Here is a 24,016-nt window from a genome sequence, read left to right on the forward strand (position 1 = left end):
GTTCGGCTGTTCAAATCTCACGGACTCAGGGTTGACTCAGCCTTCCATCCTTCTGAGATGGGTAAAATGAAGACCCGGATTGTTGTTGGGGGCAATATGATGACTCTGTAAACCACTTAGAGAGGGCTGAAAGCTCTATGAAGCGGTATATAAGTCTAACTGCTATTGCTATTGATAACTGCTATACCTGATTTTATTTTATTTTTTTGTGGATTAAAAGCACTTTTGACAGCTATTGACAGTCACCTGTTGGATTGTATTGTGGTTTAGAGAGTGCCATCTACCGGCGAGCAGAAAATACTACATCAGCTAGTGAAAGAAAATAAAAAATAAAAGTGAGACTGCAGCTGTGAAGTGAGACCTTGGCTACAGGAAAAGATATTTTGAAACTGTGAGAATTGTTAAATATAGCAAACTCTGGTTATATCTTTATGAAGTTGTGTTAAAAATAACTCCATATCCCTTCTATGTTCAAGTCCTGCTCTAAAATGGCTCACTCGCTCTAGGTGTCTGTCCGTCCATCCATCCATCCATCCATCCATCCATCCATCCATCCATCCATCCATCCATCCATCCATCCATCCATCCATCCATCCTGTATCTAATGTAGATAGCTGCCCAGCTCAATTGTTGTAACTCTGGGCAGTTCATTATACTACACATAAAAACAGGAAATCTTTAAACAACATAACAGTATAAAGCCAAGGCCCTTAAAACTTAAAAATGATGAAAGAGAAGCCAGAAATGTTGTGGTGAGACCGGCTGGAAAAAAGTGGGCTCTGCTGAGCCTCGCGGAAATCCAGACAGACAAACCGCTGTCGGGAGGTCTTCAGACCGGAACCTGTCCTGGAGGGACCGGGTAGAAGAAGGGATGTCTCAGACAACCTAGAGGAACCAGCGATTCCTCGGGAGGTTGGAGAATAGCCTTTCAAACCAGCAGTGGGGGTGGTGGCCATAATTGAATGACTGCTACTAAGCTGGGTCATCTGGACTAAGTTATTGTGCTGGAGCGGTGTTGGAATGGAGTGTTGAAACTGGGTGAGTGATTGATCAACTCACAGGAAAAAAAACTGATCTTAATCTTAAAAAGGGTCCCGGAGTGAAATTAGCTGCTAACTGGCTTTCGGGCAATTTTATTGAAAAAAGAGGCAGAGGAGGTTAAAGCACTTAAGCCTCAGAGGATTTTGCCTTCTGCAGTTTGGAAGTGTAGAAAAAATTAATAACCAAAAGGAAGAGCCCAGGGGAAAGTCCTTTTCCTCCTTATTTTATTTTATTTTTTGTGGATTAAAAGCGCTTTTGACAGCTATTGACAGTCAATATTGTTGGATTGTATTGCGTTTTGGAGAGTGCCATCTACTGGCGAGCAGAAAATACTACACCGGCTAGTGAAAGAAAATAAAAAATAAAAGTGAGACTGCAGCTGTGAAGTGAGACCTTGCTACAGGAAAACTGTGAGAATTGTTAGGCAGTATCTGTTATTGTAACATTGTTTGGCTGCAACTGTTTATAGCTGTGGAAGAGAAAAAACCTTCAACTTGAACTGGACTGGGTTAATGCTATAATTGGACAACTGAATTTGGAAGACCCTAAACTTGTAATTAAATGTGGCATAACCCAAAATTTAAAAATCTGTAAAAATAGTTAAACTTGTAAAATGGAGATTTGGCTATATGAGGAATTATTTGGGATGCTAAAAAGTGCACATGAAACATTAACTGATTTTTTTAAAAGATGGAAAATCAAGGGGAAAAGACAGAGCAAGAAATAGGAGAAGAGGGGGTAAGAGAGGGCACAAATGGGGAGCAAGAAGATAAGGTGGAAGAAAGAAAATTCAAAAATAAAATGCAGATGATTTCACTGATATTTACAGTTACAAAGAAAAAGCAGACAAAGGCGGAGATTTCCCCAAAAAGAAACCACGATAGTAAGGAAGGGAGGAGAACAGGGAATACCCCAGGGAAAGGTACCAGAATAATAAAAACGAATACTCTGAAGAAAAGATACTATAACCATGAAAACAGGAAAATGAGAAAAAAAGAAGTTAGGAGAAAGGGGGAGAAGAAAAATGATTAAAAGAGGAAATTGTGAGAGCCCAAGAGAAAATGGATAAAAGAGGAAGAAAGGGAAAAAGAGTTGTATTGGTAGATTAAAGGGAATAGTAGTATGATTGGTATTGTTATGTAACTAAGAAATAAAGACATAGTATATTGTTAATTGTAGAAAAAACTGAAAGAAATGCTCTATGTTAAAACTTAATTAGAGGATATATATTGTTTATAGTAAAATAGACTAATAGAGAAATATGAAATGATAATTTGGTATAATTTTTGAAGGGACAATTGAAGATACTGTTTATGTATTAAGAAAAAAGAAGAATAAAAATGGAAAATAATGGAAGAAAATAATTTGGCTGAAAGTGAAAAACAAGTTATGATGTAAAATGGATTATGTAAATGAGAGGATGTGAAAGGAAAAATCCGGTCAACACTATAATACGTGTACATTTGTATTAAAAAGTAAAAACAAAACCCTTGGGATTAAAAAAAAAGAGTTCATGATGAAAAATATCTGGAGGCAGGAAGTCTTAAAACCTACAACCACCTAGACGTATAGCTACAGTTTGCTCTTTTCCATCCAGACTTCTACAGCCTCCAGCTATCATTCATGTGGCCTGGGGCATAGGTTTATAACTAAGTATAGATTGTACTTAAAACTGTATTGATAGAGGACCTCACTTAGTGGTTTCACATAGATGCTAAATAGGAATGAGAAGACAATCAAGATGGGGAACTCGACAATGAGAGGGCTTGGCAAAATTGACTGAAATGGGCCCTGGAGGAAGGAGAAGAACCACCATAAAATAGTGTTTTCTACTCCTAGAATTAATCCAAAAGGATACCATGATCACTGCTATTCAAAGCCACCAAGAGATCCCGGAGGACCATCTGTCAGAGGATCCTCAAGACATGCAATCACAATCGAGTCTCAGTAATGTAACCTGGCCTGAAATCTGACTGAAAAGATCTAGGTAAGGTCTGGGGATTTTTGAAGCTGTGAGTCTAGGTACAACTCAACATTCTTCTCCCAGAACAAAAGGTTTGAGGTCAGTGAGGAATTCTCAAGGTCTATGGAATCGAGTAACTGTTTCTTAAGGAAAGAGGACCACTACTTCTTTCAAAGGAGGCAGAATCATCTCTTCTCCCAAAGAAGCATTCACAGCTCAGGATCCAACCACATATCATTTCCTATGGGATCTTGTGCATGTCATTTCCTTGGCTTTAATGTAGAAATAGATTGCCATGGAATTGTTCCTGAAGGGGTTTTCAATTTCCCAGTCTACTCCACAGATTTACAATTCCCCGAATGTCTCCACATAATAACCTGGTCTGATTCAGCTTAGCTTCCTAGTTCAGACAAGGCTGTCCAGGACTGTCACCATCCCTCATCTCCTCCCCCAAATGCAGGAGTGGGAGTAACAGTGCTCAGTTTTTCTTTTGCTCTTTGTTTATAGAGACTACAGGATTGTGTTCATTATGTTAAAAGTTAACTTTTTTTTATCTGTTGATTTTCATGCTACAGATAATGGTGACCTGGGAAGAGGGAACTTCATCATCCCTGGCTACTAACACTCATGCTATAGACATTTTATTCCAATTGTTTTCAATATTAGGTGTCCAGGTATTGTCATTTCCAGCCAGAATGAGAAATGGCCAGTGGTGATGACAGTCATCAGGTGATTCATGATTGGAAGACACCATGTTTCTTCTATGTAACTGCAACTGCATATTGACAGGCAGTATAGCTGATTTTCCTTCTCTTGTTTCACAATAATCATGGGCCAGAAAGTGAATGAGATACTAATTTTTATACTTTTCTGCTATTTTATGCTTCACTCGAGTTTTCTTTTTCATTGTTCTCTCATAGTTTTTTACCATTCTGGTTAGCGTTGTTTCTGAGAAATATGAATATGGCTACAGTGTGGTTTCGTTATACATGATTGCAGACGGAATAATTTGTGAACCATAGGTGAATTTTTATTCTTTCAATCATGTCCAATTCCTGGAGCCTGCCCGGAGAAGTCCCTGCAATTTTGTTGCCAAGATTTTTCAGAAATGGTTTGCCATTAAATCCTTCCTAGGGCTGAGAGAGTGACTGGTCCCAGGTCACCTAACTGGCTTCAATCCTAAAGTGAAACTAGAATTCATGGTCTCTCCATTTCTAGCCAATGCCTTAATCACTGCTACAAACTGACTTTCAGTGGATGTTATAAATGCTATCAATTCCATTTGATTCATTAAGCCATGCTTAAGCCAAAACTGACTTAATATAATTTGTGAACCAGGTAGCAAGGTGACAGAAAATCAGAGAGATCTATAACACTAACATAGAAGAGTATCTGTCTTAAAAGTTTACACAAGTTGCACTATGAATGTATTTATTCAAAGTGCCTGCCCCCTCCTCCAATATTAAAAGCATAATTGTAGAAACAGCTAAACAAATGCTGTGCTATCAATAAGTATGTTCTCTTGATTGCCTATTAAGCATCATTTTGAATAAAATTCACATGGCTGAATACTCTTCAGACAATGCTCCAGCCTCTGCAGTGAAATGAAAGATGTCACTTTGTTATATTGAGAGAAATAATTGAAACACCATAAAGTTTGTGACCAAAGATTTGTTTTTTAAAATACTGTATTGTAGGAGCAACTTGTTTCTCCTTGGATAAGAAACGCGGCATGGCTTTACCCTTGTCTCATACTGCAGTCTCTTGTATTGTGGATGAGGCATCCCTTATTTCAATCAATCAGAATAGAGCTGAAAGGAACCTTAGAGGTCTTCCAGTCCAACCTCAAGCAGGAGACCCTATGCCATTTCAGACAAGTGGCTGTCCAGTCTTTTCTTAAAAACCTCCTGTGATGAAGCACCTACAACTTCTGAAGGCAAGATGTTTCACTGGTTAATTGTCCTCACTGTTAGGAAGTTTCTCTGTAACTCCAAGTTGCTTCTCTTCTTGATACGTTTGCATCCATTGTTTCTCTTGCCTTCTGGTACTTTGGAGAATAGCTGGACTCCCTCTTCTTAATGGTAGCCCCTCAAATACTTCAATACTGCTATCATGTCACCCCAGTCCTTCTTTTCTCTAAACTGGCAATTCCCGATTCCTGCAACCATTCTTCATGTTTTTGGTTCCAGCCCTTAACCATCTTAGTTACTCTTCTTTCCACTTTTTCCAAAGCCATTTATAAAGATATTGAAGAATACTGGGCCTAAGATGGAACCTCATGGTATCCCACTGCTTACTTCCCTCCATGTAGAGGTAGTGCCATTAAGGACTACTCTGCAAGTGTTCCAAATAGCATCCAAAACTAGATCAGAGTCCAAGGCAAAGTATTGGTCAAAGTTCCAATTTATTAAGAGAGCCATGTTGGCTCATCTGGGAAACCTCGAATCTGAAAGCTTCCTGGTTTTCTCCACCCGATTGAAAGTTCATAATCTTGCCCCCACACTTACAAGTCCATCACATGCTTCAATCTTCCACTGCCATGCTGGAAGTTCTAACCATTCAGTTCTGGTCAGGTGTAGAGGCGCAAAGACAAAGGATGACCTTGGCTTTCTAGAAAGGATTGTTTTTTTTTACTACATAGCCTTTAACTCCATACCATCCCCCTTCCCATTTTCCCACAATAGAAATGGCATAGTAGAATAATAGAAAGTGTGGCAGCCCTGCGTAAGTCTAGGTATATTATGTTCACAGAATTTTGCTGGTCTACTAATTTAGTCACTTTGTCAACAAATAAAATAAGATTGGTTTAGCATAATCTGTTTTTATTTCCAAATATAGTTTCAAAAATCATTCACACAATATGGTAAGCATTGAATGGATACTGCTGGTGGTAATTCAGATTCCCTTCCTTCACTGCTGGAGATAAAATGTTGAATGAAAATCTAAAGGTAGAAAATATAAGCAGAACTTCTGATATTGTTGAATTCCAACTTCCACCATTTCTCATCAAGGGACCTGCTGGGAGCTGGATTTCACCTGTATCTGGAAAGCTGATTGTTGATATAAAAGAAATAGTGTTTGCATTAAAGCTGGGATGTGGGATAACCAACATTTCAAGCTGGAGCTCTCTTGTTTTTTTTAAAGTAGGTTAAGAAAGGGAGATAATTTTGTAAGTCTTGGAGGCAACTAAAGATTGCCATTTATAAATTTTCCTTAGCCCCTTTTGCCTGGATTTTGAGCACCAAGAAGAGCCATGAATTTGACACAGCAGGGATCTTTGCAGATATTCTGTCTCCACTAGATGAGAGCCTTCGAACCTACAAACCAAACTTTAGCACTCTCAGGTAAGGAATTTCCAAATGCAGTTTTCCATGGAGGTAGCGGAGGAGATGCATGATGTGCTGGGAGTCCTTGTTGCCGCAGCAGCAGGGTAATGTACTACCCTTGTGAGACATCATTTTTGAAGCAAAGTAGAAGGTTAGAGTTGGCTGGAAATAGTTGCTTATGTGTGGCAAGACCAGGAACGTGGAGTCACTTGCCCCCAGAAGGTCTTCTGAAAAAAGAAAACAATGACTATGTCAAGAGAAAAAGAACAGCTGGAAGGGAAAGAACTGCCATGAGGCAAAATGATACAAGAATTGCAACTAATCACGTGCTTAGATCTGGATCAGCAAGATCAGCCATATAAATGTTCCAACATAATCAGGAGCCCATCAGCACAATAACATTCTCAGAGTTTTAGCAATGTTAAAGGCAGCACTGGAGAGACTTTGAATTGCAGGTGTAGCCTATTCTGGGATGGAGAATCTGGCTCTGTCAGTTTTGCTCCTCAGGCCCCTCAACTCATGGAGGCAACCCAAGGTAGCCCAGACTTGAAAGATGTTGCTTATCAAAGGCTCTTAGACTCAAAATTTTCTATGTCACAGACCACCTTTTGCAGCTACTGATATGAGGAGAAGGAAGAAAGATTTGCTTTAACTCCCTGCAGGTGAGCATCTCCAGCTATGCTGTAAAACAGAATCTTGCTATAAAAAATTACGGAACCTGGTGTCCCCAAAATATGCTGGATTCCCAATGAGAGCCAATATACATGGTTGACAACATGCTGGGCATATCTGCTGCTCTCAATGGACCTTTTATTTGGTCTTTTTTCCTGTTCAGGGCTCCATAAAATGAAGAGAAATGAAGTGAAAATAAAACAATAAAAACTTTGTAACATTCATATATCAGTAAGAGTCAGGTGTTTTTTCACATATTGAAATGCCCCAAAATACAGCTAATGTGAAATATATTTTTCTTTAATTTTTATTGATTGGAGTATTTTAATATTTTAGAGCCAAAAGATGACTCAATCTTAATAAAGTAATATAAGGAATAATGAAACAATCTTTAATTAAATGGTTCCAGTCAGATTAGAGAGGATTTTTTTCTCCTATTTTATCACTCTCTTTGTATCTGAAAGCAACAAAAGCTGAAACCACTGTGCTCTTATTTTTAACAATACCTACTGTAGTTTCCACATTCATGCAAATATGTATTCCAGGCCTCTGTTTTCCCCAAAAGTGATGAGACAGAGCTTATTTAACTTAAGAGCCGGTTTGGTATGCTGGTTCAGGTATTGGCCTAGAAACCAGGAGACTGTGAGTTCTAGGCCTCCCTTGATGAAAGTAAGCTCAGTGACTTGGGGTCAGTCACTCTCTTTCAGCCCAGCCCATCTCACATGTTTATTGTTGGGAAAATAAGAAGCAGGAGCATTAGATATGTATAGCACCTTGAGTTGACCAGAAATAAAAGCAGAATAAAAATCAAATAAATATTTATTTCGAGCTATCGTAGATATAGGTAAATAAAGCTAGGAATAGAGAATGTTGAGAATAGAATAGAATAACAGAGTTGGAAGGGACCTTGGAGGTCTTCTAGTCCAACACTCTGATCAGGCAGGAAACCCTATACCTATGATGGCTAACCTATGTCACACGTGCCACAGGTGGCATTCGGAACCATTTGTTAGGGCGCGCAGGGCATTGCCCCATCAGCTCCAGCTTCTTTTGAGGCCATTTTTTTGCCCTTTGGAGTCTTCAGGGGGCTTCCCTGAAGACTCCGGAAGGCAAAAACCAGCCCTACGAGCAAACCGGAAGTCACCATTCCTGAACTTCCAGATTCCCCGTAGGTCTGTTTTTCGCCCACCAGATGCTTCAGGAAAGCTCCTGAAGCTTCTGGAGGGCCTCTGGGGGAGCGGAGGGGGGTGATTTTGCCCTCTCCAGGCTCCTAGAAAGCCTCTGGAGACTGGGGAGGGTGAAAAAAATGCCCCAGACCATGTTTGTATGTGTGTTTGTGTTGCTGGTCATCCGTGCATGCACGTGCAGGGTGGGGGTTGTGTGGATAGCATTATGGGTGTGGCAGAACTGCGCACAACCCCCTTGCGCTCCCCCCGCTTTTGGCACGGGAGCACATAAAGGTTAGCCATCACTGCCCTATACCGTTTCAGATGAATGGCTATCCAACACCTTCTTAAAGACTTCCAGTGTTGGAACATTCACAACTTCTGGAGGCAAGCTGTTCCACTGATTAATTGTTCTAACTGTCAGGAAATTTCTTCCCCTCCTTGCTGAAGAGAAGAAGCGAGCTGACTGCCACTCCTTGAGCCAAGCGGCTCACCGTAACTGCCAGTCCGAGGGAAGGGGGAAAAAATAAAGTGCAGAGAGAGATGTTTAGTCCTGCTCTGCCGTGGAAGGGATAGAGAAAAGTGGATTTGAGATAGATAAAAGCCTTATTCTTTAAGAAGATGAAGCCCCCCACGCACCACATTTTTGCCCTCCCCGGCCCCCAGAAGCACTTTGCAGGCCTCCCAAACTGTCTGCATGTCCCATTTTTCACAAAAAAGGGGTGTGCAGGTGGTTTAGGATGCCTGCAGAGTGCTCCTGGGAGCCGGGGAGGGCAAAAACTTTTTTAAAAAATTTACCTCTTCAAAATCTTGATGCGTCATACTCCGGTACATCTTATACTCTGAAAAATATGGTACACGTTGAGTGTGGTTGGTGAGCCAGTTATAAATCCATATGGTGGTGATGCTGTCTAACCCACATTTTTCTACTTTATCTAATAGTAGGTTATGGTCTACTTCAGTGGTGGTGAACCTTTTTTGGCTTGTGTGCCAAAAGCGGGGGGGGGGACGCAAGGGGGTCCTGCATGGGCATGCCACACCCATAATGCTTTGTGCACGACCCCAGCATGCATGTGTGCACAATCAGTGCTCCCTCCCCAGGCTCCAGAGGCTTTATAGGAGCCTGGGGAGGGCAAAAACAGCCCACCCCTGCCTCCCCTCTGGAGGCCCTCCAGAGGCTTCAGGAGCTTCCCTGAAGCCTCCGGAGCATGAAAAACTGGCCCTACGGGCAAACCAGAGATTCAGGAATGGACTTCTGGTTTATCCATAGGGCTGTTTTTGTCCACTGGAGCCTTCAGGGAAGTCTCATGAAGGCCCCTGAATGCTCCAGAGGGCTAAAACCATCCCTACGAGCAACCCGGAGGTGACTTCCAGTTTGCTCATAGGGTTGTTTTTTGCCCTCCAGAGCCTTCAGGGAAGCCTCCTGAAGGCTTTGGAGGGCTAAAACTGACCCTAGGAGCAAACCGAAACCTCCGGAGGGCGGAAAATGGCCTCAAAAGGCCGAAATCAGCTGGCCAGTGCGCACATGCATGCTGGCCAGCTGACAGGGCAATACCTCACATGCCCTGACAAATGGCTCCACGTGCCACCTGTGGCACACGTGCCATAGATTCGCCATCACGGGTCCACTTTATCAAATGCCTTACTGAAAAAAAAGAGGGAAGGAAAGAGAAGGATGACCAGATGGAGTCAGTTATACTGGCTATGACTGAATCATTGAGAGACTTGAAAGAACAAGTAGGTATAGACAACACCAAGAAGATCTATTTATGCTGTCACTAGGATACAGAATATATCCCCTGAGCTGCTATTAGCCATTGCCAATACTAGCAGAATTAGAATCTAACTCCACAACATAAACTCTCTACTCACCTCCTTGAGTGGACAGTGGACCTGTCCAAACAACTCTTGGCAGTATAAGGAGAAAAACATTGCTGAGCCCAAAAGGAGGCATAGCAATATGATGATGTTCCAGAAAGGGCCTTTTCTCTTATCATTGAGAACAAAATGAAAGGACACTATGAGGACAAACAGAAAAAGGGTTAATGGTGTATATTCCAGGGACAATGAGCCAAGGAGGTCTCTCATTCATTGATTTCTAATAATTGTTATCTACAATAGGAACATTCCACATGACCAAATCTAAAATAACAGCAATTCCCATGTTAATTGGACTTCTGAATTAGCAAAATTTTATTTTCCAGTTGATTTTATTTCTGCTCTTGCTTTTTAATTTATAAAATTGTTCATGTTTGAGATTATATTTTCTCTCCCATTGGAATGAAGAATCTTAGTTTTCTCAGGGAAGAGCCACTGTTTGCTCAGTCAATGACCAGCAAGATTTGAAAAAAATACAACACCAAAATAACTTTCTCAAGTATGAAAAAGCAGCCTCCATCCTAACCATGAAGTGCATCATCTGAGACAATAATACAATGCACATACCTGCCTGGAGAATTCTGGGAGCTGAAGTCCACATACCTTAAAGTCACCAAGATTGAGAACCACTAATCGGGGGAAGGGGGCAGGATAATGCCTTGAATCTTTTCCTATCTAGTCTTCCTCAATTTGGGAAGCTCCAATCATTTAGGCAAGCAATTCCCAGGATTGTCTATGGAGATTCTCAGTCATCCAGGTCAAGGTTGTCCCAAAGGAGATTTTTCAAGAGGCAACTGGACTTTCTCATTTTTCTTCCAAGAAATTTCTTCAGCTCTGACTGGATGGTGGCCGTCCATTCCCATGGATGTTGACCTTCCATTCTCCACCATCCAGTCAAAGTTGAAGAAGCTTCTTGGACAAGAAGCAAAATATTTTCAAAGAAAAACCAGAAAGTCAAGTTGCCTCTCGAAAAAACACTTTGGGTATAATTCCCAGGATTCGGCAGCCTACGAAGGCTATGATTTATTTATTTATTTTATTTATTTAGTTTGTCACCCATGTATAAAATAACAAGAATAAGAATAAACATGAAAAAGAAGACAGGAAATGGGTACAAATAATCGGGACAGTAGGACAGGGACGTTAGACACACTAGTGGGCTTATGCATGCCTTACTGACATCTTAGGAATGGGTGAGGTCAACAGTAGACAGTTTAAGGTTAAAGTTATGGTGGTTTGTGGATGTAACAACAGAGTCAAATAGTGTATTCCAGGCATTGACCACTGTTGCCGAAGTCGAATTTTCTGCAATCGAGATTGGTGCGGTTTACCTTCAGTTTGTATCTATTGTTTGCTCGTGTATTATTGCGGTTGAAGCTGAAGTAGTCATTGATAGGTAGGACGTTGTAGCAGATAATTTTGTGTATTACGCTTAGGTCAGACCGTAGGACACACAGTTCTAGGTTGAGCATACTTGAAATTATTATAATAGTAAATCTAGAGTAAATGAGGTGGGTGCGGAGATTCATTCTCCAAGCTTGTGGGTTGGTTTCCAAATGTTTCCTTACCAGACTAGGTAACATCTTTAGTGGAATTTTGGAGATGTCAATGTCAGTTTTGTTCTGCTTATAAGGTCTCTGTGATGTCAGTAGGCATCCTGATGGAGAGGTTATGACAGGTGAGGGTCACATCAGGCCAGGTTCTTGTGATGGGTCTTGTGAGGTGTTAGATGTGGGTCACATACGTTGAGACTCTTGTTAGGGTTTAGTGTTAGATGGATCACAAGACCCATCACAAGATCCTGACCACTGGCTTAATATATTTTGAATAAATTTGGAGCAACTCCCACTTACCAAATGAATGTGTCAATTGGGAAGTATGGAAACACCAAACCAAAGGAGGGTAGAACAGAATGAAAGAAGGTTCACCAAGAGCAATCCATGCCATATTATTTTTTTACGGGACTTGGTTGAATCTTCTGAGGAAAGGTTCAGTCCATTTCCTGAGGCAATACTAACCTCCAATCATGGCATAAAACACAAACAGGATAGGATAGAAGAAGCCAAAAGAGAAGGTGATTATGTATTCATGAGCAACCGCTGACAAAAGGAAGACCATGAACATAGCTCCAGCTCGAGCTCTCTTTCCCATCAGCTGGAAGAGAAGGAGCACAAGTGAATTATAAATCTCATCATAAACAATGAAGATACGAATAGAGAAATTACACAGAGCAGGTGTACTTTATGGGGTAATATAGGGTGGGTTTGGTAAGCTTGTCAGCCTTTTCAGGTAGTCGAAACAGTAAACCAATAATAGCAGTGGTGGGGTTCAAATAATTTAACAACTGGTTCTCTGCCCTAATGATTTCTACCAACAACCAGTTCACCAAACTGCTCAGAAACTTAACAACTGGTTCTCCCAAAGTGGTGTGAACTGGCTGAATCCCACCACTGAATAATAGTACTTTTATTGCAAGGTTACAGTAATAGAATCTTGCAAGTCTGAAAGCACTTCCCCCCTTTCTGGCATTTATTTTCTGAACAACAAGGGAGAGTCTCTTCTGAGATGTTATTCTACCCCCATTCCTGCTGTGGGGCTGAGACTTCTCCTCTTGACCATTGCCCTGGCTGCAGTTCTTCCTTCTCTCCCCAAAGATTACTATCACAACCCATTACAGCCTTACCTACCCACAGAAAATCTTGATAAATATACCAGTACAGCCAATCTTGTACAATCCCATTCCATGACCGAAAAAATGTCGAGAATGATGTGGAATTCCACCAGTCCTAGGCAGGGAGAATGAAATAAAGAGCATGAAAAAAACAGAATGCCAGGCTTGAAACTGGAACATCACTGTACTTTGGCAAGGAAAGAAACAATCCACTCTAGATTGTCTGTGTACAGGTAATTTTTGAGTTACAAGGGCAGTCGGGATTAGAATTTCCATCAGTGGGAAATGGCAACTGCCAATTTTAGAACATGTTATTTGATCTCTTTTATATAGTCCCTAAACATACATGTTTGCATAGGTAGTCTTCATTTAGTGACCACAATTGAGAGCAGCAACAAAGTTGTTAAGTGGTCATTAAGTTAAACAGTTATGTTATTTAGTTGCCAGATTTATTTATTGCCAAATTTACATAGCTGCCTATCTCACCTCAAGTGATTCTGGTGCCATATGTTAAAATGTTTTGCAAGCCGATTAAAACAATCAGTATGGATAAAACATGCTTGCAATCTTACTTCAACTTTCCTTCACTTTACAGAGTGCAAAGGTGGTAAATGTGAGCTTTGATTGTCACTTTACTTTATCATCATAGTTATAACTGCAAGCAGTTGCTAAATGAGGGACCACCTATATTTATTACTTTGATTACAAGCAATCAGATACTTTAGTGTCAGCTTCTCCAGTACATTCATTTTAGCAAGTTCAAATTTGCTTTTCTTTCAGAGCCATAACCTCTCAGAACTCTTTGCAAAGTTTTTCAAAGTGTTCTTCTTGGCCAATGGACCATTCAAGTATATCCATGAGGAAAGAAATCTATACTCCCCATATCTTTCTTGCAACCTCCCCCTCCCTTTGTTATCACCTTATAGAAGGAACGGTCTGCAAAGCGCAGAATCTCAGCCCATGCGTTTGGCCAGCAGTGCAAGAAGGTATAGTTGATTATTAAAAGAAATGATAGTCCTGAATGAGAGAGGTAAAGAAATACATTAATTCTTCCCACTTTCGAGAGAGATATCAGATTAAACTTTCAATTATTGTTACAGATTTAAGAAAGACAATTGCAAATCAAGTTACACTTTTAGGCTAGTATCCTACTGGAACGTCTATAGAGATTCTCAATCATTCAGGTCATGGTTGTCACAAAGCTTCACTTCTCATCCAAGAAGCTTCATCGGGTCTGAAAATGACTGAAGAAGATTCTTGGATGAGAAATTAGTTTTTAAGGAGAAAAACCCCCAAGAAAATCCAATTGTCTTTTGAAAAGTATTTTTGGGATTTCTGTTGTTTCTAATAATTTTTGAATTTCAAACATAATCTGTTGTAATGTTATGGTTTCTTTTTGTTGTGCCATACTTCCAACTAGTAAACACTGCCACTCTAGTTTCAAAATAAGATTTTGTTAACACTTCACTCCAGCTGCCAAAGAAGCATCCAAAGAGCACCTGTGTAAACAACTTGTGCTCTTCTCCTTATCTCTTCTGAAAATAAGCTGAAACGTTTGAAGTGCAAAGTCAAAATAATCAAAGAGAAAAAAGAGAAAGCAAAATTCCCAGGACTCAGCCTCCAACCTTCAAGTGGCAGTGTAACTTCTTTTCCCTCTGATGTTACTACCCTCTTTATATTCCTTTTATATCTTCTTTATATTCCAGACTTAAAAGAAACAAAATTCTTAAATGAAGCAAAATAAAGAGAAAAAAACCCTCCAAACCAATATTATAAAAATAAATAAAAGATTTAATCCATAGGTAAAAAAATAAATAGAAGAAGAAAAACCAATACTTTCACTTTAAAAAGTAGGGAATACTTGCAAAACTTCCATCCATTAAAAAAAGGATAATATATTGTCCAATATAGCTTAATTTTGCCGCTTATTTTTCTTTTCTTTACAAGTTTAATTTAGCTTTGATTTTTTGGGGGCAGTCTCCTTTATAACAATAAAATTTCCTCACTAGATGGACACACTTTTTCTTTCTGCTTTCCTCCCGTTGCGGAGCCATCCCAACTTCAGCAGCTTTTGGCTATACTTCTGTCGCTGGCAAAAAGAGATTCTCTTGGATCAATCAGGGACTTTGCGATGTCCCTGAGATCAGCAAGATGTACTCTTCCCTGTCACCGTTTCTTTGGGATGGTTTAGGTCCAAAAGGACCATCTAGTGGCAAAAGTATCGACTGCGATCTCGGAGCTCTGAGATCGCACGGCATGTCGTTGCGACGTCAGGTCCTGCCTCCTTTTTGTTCAGCTATTGAGTCATTCCAAGGGACCTGGGATAGGCAAATGTTAGTGTTCGAGGGTGTTAAAGGTATTGTTGCAGGAAATAAGTTACTCCAAGCAAAGGTGGCTTTTGCAATTGACTGACAGTGGTTTTGTCAATGCTGATGGTGTTCATGTTGTGCTCCAATGTTTTGGGATTGCCTCCATGGCACCTATTACTATTAGTACTATCTTTGCTATCTTTGGCCACAATTGTTCTATTTGCAAATATTTGTATTTTTTGTTATTTTTCTCCAGTTCTTTCTTTTTCCTTCTGCTGTTTCCAGGTACTACAGTGTCTACAGTGTCTTTTTGTCTCATCAATAATGATTAAGACTTGGATATTATGCAAGTGCTTGTCTGTTTGAATTCTAAAGTGCCAGAGCACTTTAGGGTCTTCATGTTCCACTATTTATCTATTTTGTGCTCTTAGCAGGTCTTGCTTGCAGTCAAGTGTTGTTATTATTACATTTTTATCTACCTTATTTTTTGGAGTATAAGACGCATCGAAGTATAAGATGCACCAAGGTTTTGAAGAGGCAATTTTTTTAAAAAAATAGGTAGGTAGGTAGATAGAGGGGAGAGAAAGAGAGAAAAATACAGTAGGTAGGTAGGGAGAGATAGTAATTAGGTAGGTAAGTAGGTAGGTAGGTAGGTAGGTAGGTAGGTAGGTAGGTAGGTAGGTAGAGGGATAGAGAGAGAAATAGAGATAGAGAGAAATACAGTAGATAGGTAAATATTTCTGCTGACATAGCACTTGATCAATGTAATTCTCATCAATCAGTTAAAGAGCTTTCCAAAAGAAAAAAAAAAGTTTTTGCACTCTGCAATCCTCCCCAAAATGGTCCATTTTTCATAAAAATGGGCCCTTTTTTCAAAAAAAGACATGAATAGCCCTGGGGGGGTGGGCTTAGAGAGTGCTCCTGGGGGGGACAAGAAAAAATGGCCTGTTTTTTTCAAAAATGGGCCCGTTCTTTGTCAAAAAATTGCATGCATAGCCTTATGGAGGTTTATATAGTGTTGCTGGGAGCTGCGGGGGGGGGGGGGGAGGGCCTGTTTCTTGCTCATTTCTGCTCTCACCAGCCCCCAGAAGCTCTCTGAAAGCCTCCATAAGGCTATGCGTGGCCATTTTGGTGAAGGGGTGGGGCTTCGGGAGGCAAAAAATGCTGCATTCGGTGTATAAGACGCACCCAGATTTTTAGCCTCTTATTTGAGTAAAAAAGGTGTGTCTTACACTCCGAAAAATACGGTACATCAATGTGGCAATACACAATATTCCTGCCTCCTATTTTCTTCGCATCAATACTATGATGTGGATTAGGCTGAGAGCAAGTGACTGGCTCAAAGTCCTCCAGCTGCCTTTCTTGTTTAAGACAGGCCTAGAACTCAATACAAACTGGTTACAAGGCCAGCAATTTTACCACTATACGCAACTGGTCTTCTTCCCAACATGTGTGCAGAGAATCAGCCAGCCAGCCAGCGTAGTTTGAACTGAAGGCAGCACTCCACTCCACTTCATAATTTAGTAAACACCTATGAGTGATTTTCGCTGGGCACAGAGGGGAGTGCCCAGTGAAACATTTTTTACAAGGAAAGATTGGCTTAACATAAATCGCTCATTTTCAGAGGCAGAGAAGAGGCTGCAGTCAAATAATCAAAAGCTCTGAAATGCAGATGGACTACTCAAATTATATATGTATAATTATCCCCACATGTAAAGCAAATGTATACTGTAATTGTTAGATAGGGTGAATGGAAGAGGCAAGACTCAGGCTTCAGCAACAGCAGGTCTTTATTAAGTGACAACTATGTACAATCCAGTGAAGACTCTGTCTGGCAGCAGCCCTTATATAGGGAGCTGTTAGACCTCTCGACCAATCACATTTGAGTATTTGAGTGTTCTCACCAGATCAGAGGACTTTGGTGGAAACTACCATACTGGCTGTCAGTATGTAACGCCCCTCCCCTCTTAGTTGGGCTGATCCGGCTTGTAACATACTCATGCATGTAGGCGGGTTTTCTAGTGGCAGTTCAGTCGGCGCTGGAACTTCGGTCAGGTTGGATGGACCTGTTGTCTCTCTGGCTTTGCCTGGTGGAAGCTCCTGGAACTTTCCACAGTGTGCTGCAGGAGTTTCTGGAGCCAGTTTGCGCGGAACTCATTGCAACCCTGCAACTTCACCAGATAAGTACCCCAATACCTTTGGGCTTGAGTAGTCTGTGGAAGGAGTGAATTCGTGCTCCTTTTGGGTAGGGCTTTGGCTAACTTGTGCAGGAGTTACCTCTGGTTGCCTAAGGTTGGATTGAGAGAGGCAGCCTTGGAGTTGGTCAATGTGCCGCCTCCAAATCCTACCATCCTCGAGCTCTAACTGGTAGGAGCGAGGTCCGGTGACTCCTGGAACAGTGGCAGGAATCCAGAGAGCCCCCACCCAGCATAGTTGTGGGCATAAACTCGATCCCCTACACTAAAGTGTCTAAGTTTGCTGGTCGAATCAGGGGGTGATGCGGCAGAGTAGTTTGGGGGTAGCCGGTCTAAGGACGATCTTAGCCAGCAACCCATCAGAAGCTCGGCGGGGTTTCTGTCGGTGGTTGCACTTGGTGTGATGTGCTGGTAAAGGAGGAATTGGTCTACCCGTGTTTGCCAGTCTCCTGGCCTTATTCTAGATAGGGCTTCGCACCATTCTCTCTGCCTGTCCATTACTGGCTAGATGGAATGGAGCGACCAGGGCATGTCTCATTCCTGAGAAGCTAAGTAAGTCGCAAATTGCATGGTCATAAATTGGAGACCATTGTCTGAAACTAGGACATCAGGCAGGCCGTGAGTGGAGAAAAGACTCCGTAGTGCCTTGATGACCGCTTCTGCCATGGTAGCCAATTAGTTTGTCCAATTCAAGGTCAATTTTGGGTCGGAGAATGAAAGGGACTCTCTGGGGCTTTAACCTAATAGGGGCTACATTGGGGTCCAAATTGAAAGAAATTGGTGTCCCCACATACTTGCCTAGACCAGTGCTGAAGATGTCCTCGAACTCCATAAGTAGTTCTTTGGCGCTGTCATCTCAAATGGCATTGATACCGGTCACCCCCAGGCCCAGGGATTTGAACCAGTCTAAGCCTAGAAGACTCTGCAGGGCTCCACCAACCACAGTCACAGAAAGCAGTCCATCAAAGGACTTAAATTGCACTCGAAAAGTACCTTGGCCCAGAACTGGGATTCAGTTGCCTTGGTAGTCGTTTAGGTACAGGTCTGGAACCCTCAGCTTGTGCCTTATCAAATTGGGGACAGCCTTATTCAGTGTGGCCCAGGACATGATGGTCAGTGATGATCTGGTGTCGATCTCCATAGAGCAGGGAGATCCCTCAAGGAAGATGGATATCCTCAGCTTCTTGTTCCGCGGGGTGCTTGCTTGCCTGATGGTTGTCTGGAATGTAGCATTGTCTGCCTATGTTTGTTTCTGCCGTGGGTTCCATGATTCTCACCTTAGCGGTCTTAGGTGTGCGGCATGGACAGCCGGCTGCTTTGGGGCTGTGGAAAATTCGCTTTGGCAGACCCTTGCAATGTGCCCCTTTCAGTCACAGCATTGGCAAATAGCATCTCAGAAATGGGAGGCAGATTGCTGATGGTTCCCCCACAGCCAGCACAAGGCAGGAAACAAGTTTCGAATTTGTGTGCCAATTCTTTCTTCTTCTCTGTTTGCATGAGGTAGACCTCTTCCTTGCTGTCAGAGAGTTCTCAGTCGGAAGTGTCGTGATGGATTTCAGCAGTCTTGTTCACACTTTTTGGGCTGTTCTGCCTTTGCAGCATCTCCATTGACTTGGTCGAAGACTCGGTAGCCCTGGCTTCATATTGGGCAATTTGTAGAGTGATGTTTGTCTTGGCGAGCAACCTCCTCTGTAAATTAATGTCCCAAACACCACAAATGATTCTGTCCAGCAACAGTTCATCTAAATCTCTAAATTCGCAGTAGGCAGCAGCCTTCCAAAGTGCTGAAACATACTGGTTGATCATTTCACCTTTCTGGTTACGGAGGTTAAATTCACGTCTCCACACATATTTAGACGGTTTGGGAGCATAGTGTGTTCGCAATGTCTGTTGTAGCACCAACCAAGTGACTGATTGTACCAGCGTTGGCTCAGATAGGTCCTTGGCGGTGTCGAATACCTCTGGCCCACAGTAGCTCAGGAAAATGGCTTTTTTTTCCGGCCTTTGCACAGGCGCAGGAGGTTGTTGGCTTCCAGGAAGCATTTGAATCTCATCATATGCAAGCCCCAGTGCTCGGTGGCTGGTTTGTACAGAGCTGGTGGGGCATCCGTAGTCATCTTGTTCACTCAAGGCAGATTTGAATTTGCCGCTTAAAGATGGCTCCTCAATGTCGCACTTTGCTCCGGGCTGGATTGACTTGCTGGATTGTGTTTGCTCTTTTTGATGCCTAGTTTCCTTCCAATCCCACCTTTGTCACCAGTGTTAGATACAGTGAATGGAAGAGGCAAGACTCAAGCTCCAAGTGGGGAAGACTCAGTAAAGACTCTGTCTGGCAGCAGCCCTTTTATAGGGAGCTGTCAGACCTCTTGACCAATCACATTTGAGTATTGTTCCCGCCGGATGAGAGGACCTTGGTGGAAACTACCATACTGGCTGTCAGTATATAACAGATCAGAATAGATGAATTGCCCAATCGTTATATACTGTATATTATGAAAATGCAGAACTTAATTCTTTCCTTTCTCCAAACGATTTGCATTATGTATTCTTATAAACTTATAAATTCTTATAAAATTCTTATAATGTCCTGTACAGAATTGTTGAGCTGTACCATCTAATAATGGGTCATGTGTTTTAGCAACAGCTAAGCTGCCTCCTATTGTTTCACCCATTGCCAATTGCCCTGTAAACCTGTCTTTCCAGCCAGGATTACAAAATTGCTTTTCACAAGTAAAGTGAGGTAACATTTTTAGCAAATAGAATTTTATGAGCCTCACCAATTTCCTGCGGTGATGGCACTTCAAAGCGGGCGAAGGAATGGTGGCTCCACTAGCTCAAGTTTCTGAGGTATTCCTGAAAAAGGATGAAGTTGACCCTGGAGGGATCAACAGGCAAGAGGGGGAGCTCGGGTGACGGAGAGGAGGCAAGCAACTTCCCTATCAGACGAGAGAAACCCTTTGGAATCACCTAAGAAGAAATCGGCGTCCATGACTGATTCTGAGTTGTGATAGCCGCATATGAGGGAGAGAAGATAGCAGCATGGCAGCATTGGTGAGAATATTTAAAACAACTAAAACAATATAAACTTTACTAAAAACTCTTTGAGCTAGAATTTCAAAGCTCAATATTGGGGGCTATAAGGAGGGAGGAAAAGCACATTATTTCCTGTAGCAATAGAGTGGCTTGGAGTGACTTGAGAACAGAATGGAATAAGGAGAGGAGGAGAGGACCTTTGGAGTTATTTGGACAAAACAGAAATTGGAGCTAGATGAGGCAGTGACAAAAGTGAAGACGGTGAGAGAAGTATTTGGATTACTTGAGAGAAAGTTGGGTGTAGAATAGGAAAGATTGAACTTTTGAGGTGGAAAAAAAAAGCCTATACAAAAGAAGAGTAACACCACCATCTAGTGGAGAGAGAAAATAAACTGAGTAACAAAACTGAATAAACTGGCTGATGCAAACTGCAGAAAAATATAAATGGACTTAACTCAGCGGAAAAGAGAAGGCAAATTTTGACTAGATTACAAAAAATGAATATGGACATAGTGTGTCTTCAAGAGGTACATATTAAAAGCTAATATAACAAGCTACTAGAATATCCAAAATTTGGGAAACTATTTACAACACTAGCACAACAAAAAAAGAGGAATTGCAATATACATTAAAGAATGGATAAACACGAAAAAAAAATGCAGATGAAGAGGGGAGGATTTTAATGATAGAAATAGAAACAGAACAAAGAAAAATTCTCCTCATAGCAATATACGCCCCAATAAAAACCAAAAAGAATTTTATAAGAAGATCCACCAAAAAATAACAGAAATAGAATATGAGGATATATGTCTAATTGGCGATTTCAATGCTATAACAGATATCAATGATGACTACAAGAGTAAAAAAGAAATAAGAAAAAAAAGAACACTACCAATTACCTTTTTCGAAATGGTGCAGGAACTGAGCCTGAAAGATGCATGGTGAGAAAGAAACATAGGAAACAAACAATTTAGATATTATTCAAATCCCCACAAATCATGGTCAAGGATACATATGATTTGATCGACCCAGGAATTGAAAAGAGATACAGAAGAGATTGAAATAACGACAAACACCTGGGCAGATCACAACCCAATAAAAATAACATGGAAAGGACAAAAAAAAAAGAGATGGACAATGAATCAAAGCATATTGAAAGATAAATAATATACTGTATAAAAATGATAGAAAGGGAATTGAAACTTTTCTATAAAGTAAATAAGAAAGAAGAAACATTGTTACAAAACCTATGGGACACTACAAAAGCTTTTACTGGGGGGATTGACATATTTGGCAAGAAAAAACAAGGAAAAGAGACAAAAACAAGAAACATTACAGAAAGAACTTAAAAAACTGGAAATGGATTTGCAAAAAGACCTGCAAGACGCAAAAATAAAGGAGAAAAAAGAACTGATGAAACACAAATTAAATTTTATGACACAAGAAGAGATGGCCCCAAAAAAATCAAATTTGCAAAACAAAACTATTTTGAAAATGTGAATAAACCGGGAAGATGGTTAGCACACAAATTGAAAAAAGAAAAATACATCACTTACAATATGAAGGAGCAAAAACAATACCGGAAAGAGCAGGGGCAGAATATAGTACATACATTTATTGAGAAACTATACAGCAAAGAAAACATATTATAAGACAACATTGAACAATACTTAAATAAAAAGAATCTACATGAAACTGAGGAAGAGAGAAGAGAAATGCTAAACAAAAAAAAAATCACAGTGATGGAATTAAAGGAAACACTGAGGAGACAAAAATAATAATAAAACTCCGGGCCCAGACGGTATACCTGTAGAATTTTATAAAGCCACGCAAGAGCAGATAGAAACAGTGATTTTAGATTTATTTAATGAAGCACTTAGAGAAGCAAAGCTACCAAAATCATGGAGGGAAACATATATAACATTGATGCCCAAAGAAGATTTGGACCATCAACAAATAAAAAATTACAGACCAATTTCTTTACTAAACGCAGACTATAAAATCTTTAATGGCAGAGTGAATTAAAAAAAAAAATGAAATCATTCACACAGATCAAAACGGCTTCTTACCAAAACGCCAGTTAAAAAATAATATGAGGATAATAAGCAAAAGTAATAAGAAATAGTGACACTACAGAAGAATTTAAAATATGGAAAGGAGTGAGACAAGGGTGTCCATTATCACCTGTATTATTTATATTAACACTGGAAGTTCTATTAATAGAAATTAGAAACACTCAAGAAATAAAGGGATTAAAAATAAAAGAGGAATATAAAACACAGGCATTTGTGGACAATATGGTATTCATATTAGAGGAACCATTAAAATCAGGAATTAAATTAATCCAAAATATAGAGGAATTTGGTAGGGTAGCGGAACTTAAAATTAACAAGAACAAAACAAAGATCATTATGAAGAATTTCACCATAAATCAAGAGCAAGAATTAGAGGAAAACATGGGAATGCTAATAGTAAAAAAGATAAAATATTTAGGAATTTGGCTGACAGGGAAATGCTCAACAATTAAGGAAGACAATTATGATAATATGATAAATTGATTAAAAATATATCATTATTTATTAAAATTTAAAATAGAAGAAGAAACTGTGAAAGAAATGATAATAACATGGGTGATAAATTTTGGGTATACTATAGAATTGGCAGAATGGGAAAAATTTGGGAAATAAATTACAAATTAACGATGGCAACAGCATATAGACAGAACATGTACAAGATGTTCTATAGATGGCATCTCCCACCAGCGAGAATTGCAAAAATGTTCCCGGAGTGCTCTGTTGGAAATGCAACCAACAACACAGAACATACTACCATATGTGGTGGACGTGCACATCTGCAAAAAAATATTGGGGGGAAAATGAAAGATTGGCTGGAGGAGATTACCACACACCAAATTGAACTAAATTTGAATTATTTCTGTTAGGAATTATAAAAGGAAATTATGAAAAAAAAAAAATCAATTCTTAATTCTACACATAATCACGGCAACGAGAATTACATTCACACAAAACTGGAAAAATAATTACACACCAAAAGAAGAAAATGTAATAAAAAAATATTGGAATGTGCAGAGATGGATAGGCTCATGAAAGAATTAAAAGAGGAAGCAGAATCTGAATATTACTCCACATAGTGTTTATGGTATAATTGGCTAGGATAAAGGATAGGGGGGAGCAGAAAAGCAAAAAAGAAAGGAAGAAAGATCAACAAATTAATAAACAAATACAAAACCGGAAAATGATTAAAAGATAGAAATACGAAATAGACTGCAGCAACTAAATAATAGGAAATGGATACAAAATGACTCAAATGTAATAAAGGTTGTTATACATAGAATATATAAAATGTTATATATGGAATGAAGAAAAAAGATGCATGAAATAATATAAATGCACACATATATATAAAGTTATAGTTTTAAAAGACTTATATGTACAGATAAAAGAATCACAACAGATATGTAAAAGAAGTATAATGTGCTACAAAGAGGTAAAGTTTGCATAAACAAAATAAAAAGTTTTTTAAAAAGAATGTTATGAGCAACAGCATATTCTCCAACTTTACCCACATCTACAGGATTTTTGCATACCACTTATTGCAAGGAAGAATAATGGACTTTGACAATTTGAACAGGACAAATTCAAAGAGCCATAGAGCATGGCACTTGGAGAACAATTGAGGCAAAAGCAGAAGAAAAGAATAAGTATCTACATGTTGCGAAAGCCCTTTTACAGGAAACAGAAA

At 40.1% G+C, this 24,016-nt stretch overlaps 1 protein-coding gene across 1 annotated transcript in view; it reads right to left on the reverse strand.

Moving 5' to 3' along the window:
* Positions 1–5,809: 5,809 nt before the first annotated feature.
* Positions 5,810–24,016, reverse strand: part of LOC106557336 (sterol O-acyltransferase 2) — a 60,861-nt gene continuing 42,654 nt past the window's right edge. Inside the window, exons 12-16 of the mRNA XM_087710487.1 lie at positions 13,637–13,734; positions 12,734–12,832; positions 12,065–12,200; positions 10,041–10,186; positions 5,810–6,557 (exon numbers count right to left, since the gene is read on the reverse strand). Coding sequence (XP_087566613.1) covers positions 6,507–6,557; positions 10,041–10,186; positions 12,065–12,200; positions 12,734–12,832; positions 13,637–13,734 — 530 coding nt within the window. The 3' untranslated portion in view covers positions 5,810–6,506. The remainder of the gene's footprint in view (positions 6,558–10,040; positions 10,187–12,064; positions 12,201–12,733; positions 12,833–13,636; positions 13,735–24,016) is intronic.

The sequence above is a fragment of the Thamnophis sirtalis genome, unplaced genomic scaffold, assembly GCF_051295495.1.
Source record: "Thamnophis sirtalis isolate CommonGarterSnake01/CBP01778 unplaced genomic scaffold, rThaSir2_p1.2 scaffold_3, whole genome shotgun sequence".
Lineage (NCBI taxonomy): Eukaryota > Metazoa > Chordata > Lepidosauria > Squamata > Natricidae > Thamnophis > Thamnophis sirtalis.